Here is a 14,477-nt window from a genome sequence, read left to right as displayed (position 1 = left end):
CAGCAACCTCTCCCACCACATCCACATGCCACGTTTAGCTGCTCGTGCTTCACATTCCGTCTTCCATTCGTTTTCACTCCTTTGCACGCCCAAGGCCGACTATTTCAAGTGCTGGCGATACCCACGGTGACGTTGTCTTGACTCATATGGATTGATGTCTCTGCTCGCTCGCGCCTGCCGTCTCTGTTCACCTCGAACTTTTTCTTTGCTGTACAAACGTGACTGTCCCTCACCATCTCTTCTCCGCCCTTCCACTTCGAATCTGCCAGCAACCAGCTCTCTGCCCGCTCTCACCGCGCAACTGCATCGCATGTCCACGACACACTCTCCACCCAACTTGCAAGAGCCGAGTCCAAAACGGCGGAAGCTTGAAAGACCTTCGCCTCGATTCATACACCCATATCGAACCATGGCTTCGGAATCAAAATCAAAATCAGTCCAACTTGAGTTGACAGAAGTGGAGTCCAAGCTGCGCCAACTGCTTCTCGACGTAGCCGCCTACATAGACGAGTCGCCAGCCGTGTCGGATGAGCCTACTGCCGTCAAGGTCCCTGAAGAGCTTGGGAAAGAGAAAGTTGTTCTACGCTGGACGGGAGGATGGGTTCGAGACAAGCTGCTAGGGGTTGGGAGTCACGACATCGACGTTGCCATCAACAAAATGACAGGCGAGAACTTTGGCCTCAAGATACAGGAATATCTGGAGCTACCAGGGAACGCTGAAAAGTATGGTCTGATTGAAAAAGACGAGAAAACGAACAACCTCAGTGGGACAGAGAAGGCCAAGAGGATTGCCCCTGGTCTGCACAAGATTGCGGCCAATCCAGAAAAATCAAAGAACCTCGAAACCGCCAATACCAAAATTCTGGGCATTGAGATAGATCTAGTCAACCTCAGGAAGGAAGTCTACAACGAAATCTCTCGCAATCCGGAGATGGAGTTTGGCACTGCCGAGGAGGATGCTGTGCGTCGCGACGCTACGATAAATGCCATGTTCTACAACCTACATACGTGCCAGGTCGAGGACTTTACAGGACAGGGATTCGACGACATGGCTGCTCACATCATTCGCACACCGTTGGAGCCCTTTCAGACGTTCAAGGATGATCCGTTACGAGTACTTCGCCTCATCCGGTTTTCTAGTCGTCTGGACTACACTATCGAGCCGGAAACGGCAAAAGCTATGGGAGATCCAACGATTCAAGACGTCCTGAAGATCAAGATCAGCCGTGAACGAGTTGGGATCGAGCTCGAGAAGATGCTCAAAGGCCCACGACCTCGCATGGCTTTGGAGCTCATCGATCGCTTTGGCCTTTACCAGACTGTCTTCACCGACCCAACCAGGGAGCTTCCATGCAAGCCAGATACGGAATACTTTCAGCCGGCGTACGATTTCGTTCAATCTGTTCTCCAGAAAAACGATGGTATCCCCGCAGCGATTCACGACACCCTCCTGCGGGATCGAGATGAGCAATACCTCGCCTGGATCTGTGCTACAGTAGTTCCATGGGCTGATGCGCCTACTGTGCCCCACCACAAACCACTACAGAGGCCTTTCTTCCCTGCTTACCTCGTCGCACGCGAGGGATTCAAAGCTCCAAATAAAGTCTGCGATGTGATCGCTGCTTCTCTTACCAATAGCGAGGAGATTCACAAACTCGTATTCCAGTGTGCAAAGGGTCTTCGACAGCCCAATACCATGAGTCCATCAGATGATCCAACGGCTAGAGACACACTAGGAATGGCCGTCCGTCGCTGGGGCTCAACATGGAGAACACAAGTGCTATTCAACATGATCCACGAAGTTGTGCTTGGCCAGGTCTCCAAAGAGCGTAGGTTCATACTGACCTCCTTTGTTATACTCCAGCTAATTCTCCGTAGAAATCCTCAGTTCATACGCTGCTTTCATCACGCACTTGGCCAAGCTCAACATCCTCGACGCAGACACCTTCAAACCCCTCCTCAAAGGCACCGACCTGGCAAAAGCCCTCAACACCAAACCAGGCCCGTGGATGAAAGACGCTCTCGACGTAGTCATGGCTTGGCAACTCCGCAACCCAGACTCGACCGACTCCGCTGCCGCTATCGAGGCAGTCAAAGCCAACAGGGATACTAAGAGTGACAGTGAGCTTCCCTTCCGCCTCGCGTCGCACTTTCTGAAGCTTACCATTCCACCTTTGTTTCCACAGTATAAGTCGACCCTGAGCACTCTGGAAGCGTCAAGGCAACCCGCGCCCTGGAAAAAGGTCGAAAACCAGTACGCTCTAGACCTGCTGAGGTGGTCTATCGGGGCGCTGGATGGGAAGGAGGTGGAAGCAAACTGGCAGTTCCTAGTCCCGCCGATACTCAAAATGATGGACGACATGGACGTGGCGTGGAAAGCAAAAGGATGCCAATTCCTCAATCTACTACTCGAGAGTCTGCGCCAGCCGCGCACCAAGAATCCCTCCTCAACACAAAAACACACCCCAAATCAAAACTTCCTCCACCGCACAGGCTACCACAACGTCTTTGCCCAAACCCTCTGGCCGCTCTTCTCATACCTCCCCTCCCTAACCCCCGAACCCGACTCAGCAACCCTCTTCAACGAGGCTTTCCCCGCACTCACTTCCCTCGCCCTGCTCCTGCCCCCAGACACCACCACCACGGACAAACAACCCCGCACATCCTTCCTAGACACCCTCCTCCGCACAGCCGTCCTAGCCCCCTTGTCCCACTTCCCCACCCCCGCCGCACACCCAGCGCTCACAACTACAATCCTCACCCATCTACCCCCCCTCCTGTCACTGCTGGGAATCAACGCAGTTAAACACCTCCCCGCGCTCCTCCCCCTGCTCACGGCTATCCTAAAAGACCCCTTCGCCCTCGCGCACACACGCCTCGTCGCCGCCACGCTCAGGGCGCTGCACGCCGTTGTGATGAATGCCTGGCCGAGAGTGCCGGGGCATAGGGGCACGCTTATGTTGGGGCTTTGCGTGTTGTGGGCGCGGTGTGGCGAGGCTGATGGTGATAGTGGTGAGGCGGTGGAAGAAGTAAAGCGGCTACTTCTGGAGAGCGTCGAGATGCTGGACGCGGTTATGCGGGCGTTGGACGAAAGTGACGCGCGACGAGTGGCGTGGGCGCAGGAGAAAGTAGATATTATACATGCGTCGGCGGCGCAGGGGCGGCTTTTGGGTGTAGAGGGGTGTGTGTAGATAGCTAGCTAGTTGGCTGGTTCCCGTCCCGTCACATCATCGTGTTGGAAAGATATATAAGCGGACTTTGTTCTTTCTCTTCCTTTTCTCATTCCGAGATATGATTCCCCCTCCCCCCCTTCAACCCCCGTGTATTACGTGATTATCTAAAACATCGATGTGGTATTGCGCGTCTTGGCTGATACCTGTTTGTCTGTCTGTCTGTCTGTCTTTCGCTGGTTATGCTGATGTATGCTCTTCCTTGCCTTCCCTTCCCTCCGCTCTACCCCATCTGTACCAATCCCATCCAATCCCATCTTTCCCCTCCACATCCCCACCCATCTATGGAGCGAAACCCTCCCATCCAAATTCATCATGCGTAAGCCAAAAGCAGGCACAACTAGCCCTCAGGCACCCGAGTATGCAAAAAACAAAAGAAAAGAAAAGAGCAAAAATCGCCCAAAAACCCAGCTCAAACGCCGAAAATGCAGAATTCCGTCCTCGTGTGTAACGGGGGCGAGACGAGAGAGAGAGAGAGCTATATATTGAGAAACAAGGGAAAAGAAAACGCCTCGGTCTTTCTAACACGGGTTCGCCAACGCACACATCCACATACACACACGCGCGCACGCAAGCACAACTTGGGAGTGGGGGAAACCAAAAAAACCCGGGGTATCATGCAGCAGCGACATAATGGACAAGATCTTTTATGCACACAGAAAGGGAAGAATGGAAAAAAACCACACACACGCACACACACACACGCAGAGACAAAAACAATGATGGCGGGGAAATGTCTCGGTATTAAGGGGATCGGGGTTTCTTTGGTTTCGCGGCGTAGATAGGGGTGGGCATCTTCTTTGTGTCGTGGATTTGTATGGTAGGGGGTGGGGGTTGGTTTTTAGCGGAGAGAATGGCGGAGATGGCGAGGGTGTGGAGGGTGAGGAGCTCGGCGCATGCGGCGCCTACGGCGAGGTAGAAGGCGACGCCCTGGGAGGTGGTGGGTCAGCTCTTGTTTCATCGTTGGGGGGAAGTGGATCTGGCTTACTTGCTCTTCGCAGACGGCGCGGTACTGGTAGCGCCCGTTGCTCACGACGTTCTGGTGCTTGCACGAGTAGCGGCCCAGGCTGGCTTTGCTGGCCTTGTCGAGCAGGTGGAAGACGATCAGGGCCGTGGCCCACAGGACGACGCCGAAGCTCCCTGCGATGATGCGGTACATGTCACGCGAGCGGATGGGGCGGCGAAACGAGCGCTTCAGCGAGAGCGAGATGATTGCGACCGAAGCGAGGAAGTTTGCGGCGGCGATGGCCAGCAGCACGATGGTGGGCGCGAGGTTGGTGTGTGCGGGCCATGTCACCGGGAGCTCCCCGTGGCGAAGGTCCAGGTATCTGTTCCCGCGGTAGATCTGGAGCGTGTGCACCAGCATGCAGACGACGGAGCCGCTGAGGACGATGATGAGCAGGCGCAGACAGGAGCGCACGCGACTGAGCCAATGCGCCCGCGGGACTATGGAGAGCTCGAGAGGCATGCGGGCGCTCATCCGTTCGGGCACCCTCGAGAGAAGCTTGAAGCCGCCGTAGTCCTCGGCCTTGGGGTAGAAGGGAGGGCCGATGGGGGCGGAGATTTTGTAGGGCGACGGGGGCGGGGGCGGCGACGAGGGAGGCGGCGGGTGGCCGTGGGAAACGAGCGTGGTGGGCGTGGTTGTTGTTGAGGATGCTGCGAGGTGCGCTCTGGCCATGACGGGTCGAGGATGGTAGCGCCCTAAAACTTCACTATCGGCGCGGGCGTGGCCTGGCGTCGCGCCGCACTCTTGCTCCTGAGTCGAGGGGAGCCGCGGGATCCTGTGACTGGTGTTGCCGTTGCCGTTGCCGTGTGCCCACGGATGGTGGTGTGTCTCGGGGAGAGGAGCAATGGCAGCAGGCACGGTGAGGTGAGCGTGCAACTCGTACATCTCCTTTGAGCAGGGGCCGTCCCGCAAGGCGACCAGACTGGGTGGAAGGCTGTCCGTGCGTTGCATTCAGTCCACCGCAATGATGGACATCTGAGATCATCGAAACTGGTTGGGTGCTCGACTATTTCACTGCAACATCGGATACTCATTCACGGCTACGCGTTGCTCTTCTTCCCCACACCGCGCGTTGTTTCCCGTAGAGTGCTTCACCATGCTTCAGAACCACGATACTGCCTGGCTGCTCCCTGCCACCACAAGTAATTCCAAGCCACCGCGAATTGCATGGGAGCTGGAAGTGGCGGACATAACGCGTTTCCCGTTGGCTGCACGTTCCAGCCTCCACACGTGCATGCTCATGCTACACTCCTTCAATCAACCTCAGTCATCGTTACCACCAGATCGAGCAATCGCAGTGTGAAAATATCAAAACAGGCAAACCACACAAGAGTAGTACCCGCCAATGAGGTCACTGCCGGCGCTTAGGTTGCGCAACAATCCTGTGTCTGCCCAGTGACTTCCCAGATCTTGACATGAGCTTGTGACGCGCGTCCACGTCCACATCCACATTCAGCATGACGCCCGACATAAAACAGGGTCTGCGGGATCGGCGGTACGAGCTGACATAAGAATCTCCCACGCACGTTCTACGCTTGTCAGCGCCTTTGGACGTGGCAAAAAAGAAGCATTGTCTGTAAATAGATTTACATCTAAGGGTCCCACTTAAACACTGGTCTCTCGTAGCAAATACCAGTGCACGAGTCCTACTTTATATACGCTCTGGTGAACCATGCCCGTGCAGGACAAGCACATCATCAGGGAACAGCCTTGAGCTTGTCCTGCCCAGACACCGATTCGCGGCCACCACGAACCAAGCTTCTAGGCAGCGGACCAGCGTCCCGAATACCCCTCGCCGAACCTCTCACCCTCATCCCTCATCTCTCATCACGAGCCAGCGCAATTACTCGCAACCGTCCAGCTCGTCGCACACTACCACGCATCAGCACATCCCATTTCCACCTACAAAGCACTTCAGAAACTCACCCCCGTAGGACATTTCTTCGCACACTCCTTGTACACCGTCTCCCTCGCCGTGCGCGTGCAACAGTTATCCGTAATACACGGATGCGTGATCGTGCTAATCTGCAGACACGCCGGACGAATGCATTCCGCAGTCTTGAAGGCGCAGGATGACCAAGGCGCAGGTTCGTCGACGCGGGTGGTGAAGCTGGGGCAGTGGCGCGAGACGAGTGTCGTTGTCGTGATTGTCGTGATGTAGGTTTGGGTTATGGGGGTGAAGGCGGGGCAGGTTTCTGGTGTGTAGGGTGGAATGCGTGGGAAGATCGTGGGGATGGGGATGGGAGGAGGGGATTGGGGGATGGCAGTTGAAAGGGCGCTGGGGCGGTTAGTTAGTTGGTCGTGGATGGAGAGTCGAAGTGCGGAACAGACCAGAGAGTGAGAAAGAGCGTGATAAGAAGCATGGTTGATACTGGGTGTGGTAAGTTCAAGTGTGTTGGTCAGTGGCTACTACAGCAGTGTACAGGCACACTCTTTTATGTTTTCAGAAGGCCAAAAATGGCTTTCGCACTCCTCAGCTGGCAGATCAGCTGTCTAGCAGCATACGAGAATGTGGCTTCTTAGGCTTGAAGCGAGTAACTGAGAACAAAGTCGATGTCGTGCAAAAGTCCGTATAACATCTTGGCTTACCTACCGTTCTGTGAGGGGTTTATAGTTTGAGGGCTGAACTCTGTGCTTTTTCTGGTGGAAGTCTGCGTCCAGACCAATCAATGAGTTCAAGACTTCGATCGAAAGAAATGGTTGCTGTTTTGGGATTATCAAATAGCAAAATACCGATATCTTGCTGCTCGGCTAGTAAGCTCTATCTACCCTACGCGACAGGGATTGATCAAGATATTGGTAGTTTGCTGTTCTTTGATGTAGTATTTCTCCGAACGCCTGACGAGCTGAAAACGCCTGCTTCAAGATGTCACAGTAACAGCACATAGCGATTCTCCCAAAATTACGTGTCGTGAGAGGATACTCGCAGAGGGTGAACTGACAGTCAATCCGACCTGGTGTCTTGACATCCGCTATCGATTCGAACGCCACTGATGCCAATGATATGATACACGTATATACACGCTCGTTCAAAAGTCGATCACGCGGCCGCCTTGGGCTTCTTTGTCCCGTATTTCGATCTCGACGTGATTCGGTTACCAACACCACCCTACTATTGTTAGCGAACGTGTGAGCTAGACATTGCAGATAGCGTACCAAATCCAATGCTCCTCTGACCAAATGGTATTTCACACCAGGACAATCCTGCGCTCGTCCACCACGCACCATGACGACGGAGTGCTGCTGCACATTGTGACCTGTGAACCTCATCAGCTCCTGTACCTTCCCATAATCCCTGCAATGCCTATTCCTGCATACCTTCACCTGGAATATACGCCGTGATAACTTTGCCCGTGCTCAACCTGACCCTCGCAATCTTCCTCTCTCCAGAATTGGGTTTCTTAGGCTTCGTAGTTCCAACCTTCAGACATACGCCCTTCAGCTCTGGTCTGTTCTTCAATTGGGGCGACCGCAGTTTTCGCGCTTTTTGTGATATTCTGCCCTGGCGTAGGACTTGAATTAATGTGCATTTGTTCGCTCGCGAGCCGGGTAGTGCGCGTGTGGGGAATGCGGAGGTGGCATTTTGGAAGATTGGGGCGGCGATTGAGGGTCGCAGTGGTAGAACAGCTGTGAAGGGTGATTGTGTGAGGAGGGAAGGCCGTATGAGGCGTCGGAGGAATTGGACTGGCATGGCTGCGGTGGTGGTGTTGTTGGACGTTGTCGTGAACCAAAAGTTCGAGATGCGAACGACGGTGATGACTAAGCGGGGGTTTGGTCGCTCTTGCCCACCTTCAACTCTGTCTCATGCGTGACGTTCTCAAGGCAGCATCTCCAAGCACGTATGGCACGCGTAGCTCGTTGATTGATCGCAGAGCTGAACAATTATCCCAACGACATGAGCCAGGCTCAGAGCTTTAGTTCGCCTGAAATGCTGTCGTTCATCCACTTGTAGTGATGATAAGTCTGAGTCGAATGATTGGGCGATCTTGAGGAAGGAATTGGACTCTTCGCTCTGAATTTGCTCTCAAGATTTGTCAGATGAAGGTGGCCTGAGTGATACCGACGCCAGCTGGCATGGTTCCGAGTATACGAGTTACCTAGCCGACAACTACACAGATTGGCTGTGACAATGTCCGGCCTGACCAAGAATTTAGGCATCACCTCCCGCTATTTCGCTGCGTCTTTGTACCTTGATCTTCCAATACTCTTGGACAAAGAATCACCATTCACCAGTATCGTCTTTTGCGTATAGCTAGATGCTGCATCCTTCGATCAATACAACTCACCCGCACAAAGTGCCTGACAAGTGGACACCTACGTATATCGGCCTTGCTACATACGATTCAATCCGAACGCTGTTACGATGGAGACGTCCATGGCCAAAGAGGAGAACGCTTGGTTTATCAAACATCCAGAGATTGATCATCTGGGTGACCGGTCATATCCCGCTGGTGCAAGCCTCCAAGATATCTACAACAGCTATCAACAATTTTGTCGTCGAGAGGAAACCCTAGTCATAGACGAACCATGGTACATCGCGGAACCTCAGCAAGAACTGAGTAATTCCCTCTGCGATGTATGCAAGCACATCGACTTTTCTTATATATTTTCCGGACACAGAGGGAGGCAAACTCCAATTTTGTGGTTTCAGAACGTTCTGGAAAATCACTCTAGATGCAGTTTTTGCGACCTCGTTCTAACAGCTGTTCGCCTTCCTAATGGGGTTGAACCTAATCTCTTGGCTTTCCATTGGACGACGAGCAGTGCTCTCACCATTCACGGGTACCGACCTCAATTCAACGGTATGAACATGCGTGTATTGAAACTCATTCGCCAGGACAGTGGTACCTTTGTGCCAATTCCTCCAAGAATCGCAGACTTCGATCGGATCCAAAGATGGATCATGACTTGCGAAAGATCCCATCACGATGCTTCAGAACGAGTGTGTTACATAGAGAGCAGTTCAAAACCCCCCGCAAGCTACACTTTGCATGTAGTAGACGTTCAAGAGCAGTGTATCAAGGCCGTAACGCATGACGCCCGTTACGTGGTCCTCAGCTATGTCTGGGGAGGTGTCGATCAGATGCGGCTACTCGAATCGAACTACAGCGAGCTGACTGCCGAAGGCTCACTGGCACAGGACAAGTGGGGGACTCATCTTTCGCAGACGATTGTAGACGCAATATGGCTAGTCGCTCGTCTAGGCGAGCGCTATCTTTGGGTCGATGCTCTGTAAGTGAATCTAAGAATGCTTCTACAACACTACGAGCCATGGGCCTTTCCTTTCATTTCTCTATGTCTTAGGTTTGTTGCAGATTGGAATTCAACTTAATCCCACTACTGATTACATTGTCCTAATGCTTTGCCTGCTATAGTTGTATTATCCAAGATAGCCCTGAGTTTGGACAACAGATTAAGAACATGAACAAGATCTACTCCCAGGCCGCGTGGTGTCTAGTGACTGCTTCGGCGAGCAGTGCTAATGATCCTTTACCACGGATCGGAAACGAACAAGACAATCTACGCTCTCCTTATGCTTCTAGGACTGTACAAGGTCTCCAGCTTGCAACGAAACCACCTCCACTGTACGAACTGATCTCTTCCTCCAGATGGGGTTCGCGTGCTTGGACATATCAAGAGAATGTGCTATCTCAACGGCGGCTATATGTCACCAACGCGCAAGCTTATTTTACATGCCGCCACGACTCTATGTTCAGTGAAGCCCGTGGCTCTGAGCACTCTCAACGTCTTTCGGAGGTGACATATTTTAACAAGGGTCACGTGTATGGCAAGCAGAACGTGACAAACTTCGAAGTTTACTCAAAGGCTGTGGAAGAGTATACGACGCGAGATATGGCCTTACAAGAAGATGCCTTAAAAGCCCTTACCGGAGTGCTGTCATATCTACAGACATCGTTCAGGGGCAGTTTCTTGTATGGCTTGCCAGACACCGAGATTGACCAAGCACTTCTCTGGCGTCCACGTGATAATGCAATTCGTCGAAAAGATCGGACGGGACGCTACTTGTTCCCTTCCTGGAGTTGGGCGGGTTGGATTGGTTCCGTTGAATTTGAGCAGAATCTGGCCATATCACGAGTCAAATGGAAGAATCCACACACTGGAAAGTTCTTCTCAACTGAGAGTTTTCGGCGTCCGGACTCTGATTCTATAGACTCGTGCTGGTATCGAGATACGTGGTCAGAAGAAGACATACACGGATCGATATATGTGTCATCTGGCGGGTTCGACGAAAATGGCAAAATGGGGGAGATGAGGTACCTCCATCCCGTCGCGGATTGTGCAAGCACAAAAGATTGGATGTTTTTCGATATTAAGCAGCGGTTACAATTCCGAGCCTTGTTTTGCTGTTTCAAGATTAACCGACAACATGACAGATATGCGAGTTGTTCTCGAGGCATGCACAATGTGTGTGCGCTCAAAATCTTCAGTTTCTCAGATAATCAAGTCGGAACGATTCACGTACCTGGATCCATCGCGGCGTTGCTCCAACCGGGGGCCTTCGAGTTTGTGCGTCTCTCAAGAACTCGGCTCAATGAGGATGACACGTCCCACAATCAGTTTCCCGCAGATTACGACGAATTTGGTGGCCTGGCGATTCCACAGGCACACTCAGGGCAGAAATTTGAACCAGACTACCATCCTAATCTCTTTCAATTCGATACTGAGAAATTTGACCACACCGTGCCCTGGTGTGTCTACAACGTTATGCTCATCGAAACAAAAGATGGCATATCACAACGCCTTGGGATTGGAAAAGTCCATATGGATGCGTTTCTGCAGGAGTCACCAGTGTGGAAGGAATTCATATTGGAATGATTCAAGATTTTGAAGAAGCGGTCTTCGTAATCCAAGTGTTGGATTTTCTTTGACACCAAGCCCTTTTCCCGAAACATCAGTCCCCGAGCTTCTTCAGTCAACGAGTTATGCTTGTTCGTATGCTTTTGACCTCTCAGAATGATCACAGGAGGATATTCTTTGGAACGAACTTGGTATCATACAACTCTTTATTGGACAATAGTAGCTGATTGTGCACTGTTGGTTATGCATTTATTTCGCTATCCGTACTCAATTGTTGGATAGGCGAGCAGTTTTCATTCCGATATTCAGCAAAATATACTGTCCACATATCTTGACTTCTCAAGGATATTCAAGCCTATCGAGTCCATTGTGTCTATCATTCCAACGTCCTAAACCTCTATGGAGTGCCCCAAACCTCATCCCACCGCTCATATCCCAACTCAACCGGTCCATCAAACTTGCCAAACCTTGGAGCTCCTGTTCCCGGCTCGGGCAAACATATCCACTCTCGTATGCACCCAGGAACTTCTTGTTCACTATGGCTAACGCACAAGAGCGCTTGGTGATCTTGCAGACCAGGCACTACCACTTCGTTCTTCTTCGAAGCCTCGCTTTCCACAGGCTTTGGGCCAGCATCTGTATGTTGTAGTTCCATAGATTGTCCACGGCTGAGAAACAGAAGGCACTTATCTCGCACGATATCATCCATGCCACTGAACGCCTCGTCTAAAATGACGATATCTGGATTGGCGATTGTGGCGCGGAGGAAGAGGAGGATACGTTGGGCGGAGAAGGATACTTCGCCAAATAAAGTGCGAGATGACCAGTCTAGACTGCCTTTTGACGTCTCGCCGTCTTTGAGAAGCGGGTTTAGTTCCGTCTCAAACCAACGGAGACACGCTTCTACACGCTTGATAGTGTTTTCATTCAGCCGTGGTATGGTGATGGGCGTATCACTCCATGCCGTCTCCAGCGTGCGTCGTATAGAGAGGCGCTTGGGGAATAGTGCGTGGACTTCTGGAGAGGCATGGCCCATGCGTGATTGGATTTCAAAGATCGTGATGCCCGGAACGCCAGGTTCTGGAAGTCGTGACCGCTGGAAAAGTTTCACCGGTGTCGAATATGTCTGCGGGTGATCGGAGGTGACAAGGCTGATCAGAGTGGTCTTTCCAGAGCCATTAGCGCCAAAGATACCCCAGCGCTGCCCTCGGTGCACGTTCCAGTACAAGCCATCTTTCTTTGTGCCGTCGATGTCCTGTTGCCATTCACCGAGAACGGCGTTTGAGCCATACTTGATTCGTACTCCTTCCATCTCTACGATTGGTTCGCCAAGCGGCACCGACGAGGCGTCAACCTTTTCGTAGCCATCTCGACTAAGTACTGGTACACTTGGTGATGATTCTGAAGTTGTTTCAGCTGCTTCGAACCCACCTCTTTCGGCAATGTGACGGCCTAGATCGCGGAGTTCAAAGAGTTTTGAATCGAGCTTTTGGCCTGCGGATTTACTTTTGATGGCTTTCTCAATATCATCATATTGCTGCTTCAGATAACGGAAGACTTCTTGTTTTGGGCCCTGTGCCTCAACCTTTCCGTCCTCACCTGCATACACAATGTGTGTAATCCAATCTGGAATTGCATCTTGAGGTCTTAGCGATAACACAATCCGAGGAGCATTAGTTTCCGCAAGACGATGGAGAAGTTTGGAGATGTTTCTCGTCACGATAGGATCCAGGCCAACTGCAAACCTGTCAGTTCATGCGTATCAACATCACAACATCTTAACATACTAAACGGCGCATCCAAACAAAGCACTTCTGGCCTCGTCAAAAGCGCCTTCCCAATTCTTGCCCTGCGACTCTGGCCGTTACTCAACATACTAACCGGCTTCTCCAAGAATCTCTCCAGTTCTAGATCTTTCATCACTTTTCTTGTGATTTCCTCATCCAATGACTTCGCTTTCAATTCTTCCTCGCCAGGGTTCATAGTTACAATACCCGTCAGATATCGCTCGAGCGTGAAGTCTGTGTCTTCCTTCAGACTCTCATAACGAGCTGATAGATACGCGCCCCCAAAAGCTTTGCGCTCCACATCGAAACCGACATACTCGATGGCTCGCTCTGGAAAACGTAGGTTGGGTTTCTTCTCGGTGATCTCTGGAGATAGGAGGTATGGATAAGTTCGGCCTGTTGGGGGAAAACATAGAAGTTGGCCTCGCAAGATTTGGAGGAACGCTGTACGAATATCCGACGAGGGACTCAAGATTGCCCAGTGTTGGTTTGGTGTTGAAAACGAAGGCAAGGACAAAGTCAAATCTGGAAACAACGCCGGATTCGGAGGTGCGTCTTGGCCAGGCACTGGTTTTGCTGCCGGATGTTGCCGGTAAAAGGTGCCATTGGTGATTTTGACAATGGGTTCTGCGTTGAGTCTACGCAAGGTATGGAATCTCGCGCATCTCGAAGCTGCCAAGAACAGTGCGGGGGTTCTTGTCATGTCGAAGGCAAGCATCAATGGTTGTTGCGGATCGAATCGATGTCTCGATTTTTACATTTCGGTGTCGTTTCGCCTACCGTATTGAAGCTATGACGTTGCCTCTGCCTCGGCCCAACTGGCATTCACGGTCCCACATCTTAGTGTGGGCTTGAATAGACCTCACACGAGCAATCGACAATGCTACCCAGCTTGCAGCCGTCGCGGCCAAAGGCGAGTCGCGTATCTTCTGGAGTGTCGCGTAATTAACATGTCATCCAGCTTCAACAACAATCCACAAACTCAACATACACGTACCAACAAAGGCGCGCAGGACATGAAGCTTCTCAAGGTCAACAGGCACCAAACATCCAGGCACCTCATTCGAACCGGAAACCACAATCCCAGATTGAGGCGATGCCCCCCTCTGGGTCCATACCAGCTCGGGCTTCCTTCTTCCCACCACCGGCCATCTATGATAGCGCAAAGTGCCATCCGGTTTTCTTCACAACGAACTTGAGGAAGCCGCCGTTTGCGATACCTCAGATAGCAACTCAGGGGTGGAATCCAGTTGCGAGCGGGTACATAATGGAGCAAAGGAAGCCAGTAGGGGCTGATGTTGGACCTAAGACGAAGTTGTGATGAAATATTTACATTGATAGCATTGAATGGCGTTACGGAGTATGATTTTTTAGAGCTGAGTATTGGAGACAGACGTTACTTTAATCTGTGTATGCCGGCTCTCTCGTTGTAAGAGGCATAATATTCTATATGTTGTATTCCATGAACCACACGCGAAGAAGTACTGCAACAATGCTTCTTCAAGATACACGCCAGTTGCAACTTTGATAGCGTTTCGCTCCACGCGCCGATCACAAGAATCTGTACCGTAAAACTTCGGCTTTTTGAAGTAGAGCTAACAGGGGAAATATGAGGCCCTAATTTTCCTGAACATT

General features: G+C 51.8%; 7 protein-coding genes across 7 annotated transcripts; 3 read left to right on the top strand and 4 right to left on the bottom strand.

Moving 5' to 3' along the window:
• The first annotated feature begins 18 nt into the window (after nt 1-18).
• On the top strand, nt 19-3,271 carry P153DRAFT_396817 (tRNA nucleotidyltransferas-like protein). The gene is made up of 2 exons (XM_033671510.1): nt 19-1,829; nt 1,879-3,271. The coding sequence occupies exons 1-2, from the start codon at nt 155-157 to the stop codon at nt 3,189-3,191; spliced, it is 2,988 nt and encodes a 995-aa protein (XP_033523946.1). The 5' UTR covers nt 19-154; the 3' UTR covers nt 3,192-3,271.
• A 703-nt stretch (nt 3,272-3,974) lies between these two features.
• Nucleotides 3,975-4,698, bottom strand: P153DRAFT_290944 (uncharacterized protein; the record flags this gene model as incomplete). The annotated part of the gene is made up of 2 exons (XM_033663742.1): nt 3,975-4,160; nt 4,219-4,698. The coding sequence occupies 2 exons, from the start codon at nt 4,696-4,698 to the stop codon at nt 3,975-3,977; spliced, it is 666 nt and encodes a 221-aa protein (XP_033523945.1).
• Nucleotides 4,699-6,063: 1,365 nt separating this feature from the next.
• On the bottom strand, nt 6,064-6,599 carry P153DRAFT_385763 (uncharacterized protein; the record flags this gene model as incomplete). Its single annotated transcript, XM_033670460.1, has 3 exons — nt 6,064-6,108; nt 6,163-6,514; nt 6,568-6,599. 3 exons carry the CDS (start codon nt 6,597-6,599, stop codon nt 6,064-6,066), a joined length of 429 nt encoding a protein of 142 aa, XP_033523944.1.
• Nucleotides 6,600-6,935: 336 nt separating this feature from the next.
• On the bottom strand, nt 6,936-8,223 carry P153DRAFT_431487 (ribosomal protein S12). Its single transcript, XM_033672909.1, has 3 exons — nt 7,555-8,223; nt 7,393-7,493; nt 6,936-7,345 (listed from the first exon to the last, which is right to left on the bottom strand). Exons 1-3 carry the CDS (start codon nt 7,925-7,927, stop codon nt 7,277-7,279), a joined length of 543 nt encoding a protein of 180 aa, XP_033523943.1. The 5' UTR covers nt 7,928-8,223; the 3' UTR covers nt 6,936-7,276.
• A 1,341-nt stretch (nt 8,224-9,564) lies between these two features.
• On the top strand, nt 9,565-11,262 carry P153DRAFT_21496 (uncharacterized protein). Its single transcript, XM_033662586.1, has one exon. The coding sequence runs from the start codon at nt 9,658-9,660 to the stop codon at nt 11,071-11,073; it is 1,416 nt and encodes a 471-aa protein (XP_033523942.1). The 5' UTR covers nt 9,565-9,657; the 3' UTR covers nt 11,074-11,262.
• Nucleotides 11,263-11,452: 190 nt separating this feature from the next.
• P153DRAFT_291103 (ABC transporter-like protein) lies at nt 11,453-13,545 on the bottom strand (the record flags this gene model as incomplete). Its single annotated transcript, XM_033663754.1, has 3 exons — nt 11,453-12,435; nt 12,505-12,792; nt 12,843-13,545. The coding sequence occupies 3 exons, from the start codon at nt 13,543-13,545 to the stop codon at nt 11,453-11,455; spliced, it is 1,974 nt and encodes a 657-aa protein (XP_033523941.1).
• Nucleotides 13,546-13,578: 33 nt separating this feature from the next.
• Nucleotides 13,579-14,408, top strand: P153DRAFT_366941 (uncharacterized protein). Its single transcript, XM_033668160.1, has 2 exons — nt 13,579-13,755; nt 13,804-14,408. Exons 1-2 carry the CDS (start codon nt 13,723-13,725, stop codon nt 14,161-14,163), a joined length of 393 nt encoding a protein of 130 aa, XP_033523940.1. The 5' UTR covers nt 13,579-13,722; the 3' UTR covers nt 14,164-14,408.
• Nucleotides 14,409-14,477: the final 69 nt, after the last annotated feature.

The sequence above is a fragment of the Dothidotthia symphoricarpi genome, assembly GCF_010015815.1.
Source record: "Dothidotthia symphoricarpi CBS 119687 unplaced genomic scaffold P153scaffold_10, whole genome shotgun sequence".
NCBI lineage: Eukaryota > Fungi > Ascomycota > Dothideomycetes > Pleosporales > Dothidotthiaceae > Dothidotthia > Dothidotthia symphoricarpi.
This window is presented reverse-complemented; position numbering and strand designations above follow the sequence as displayed.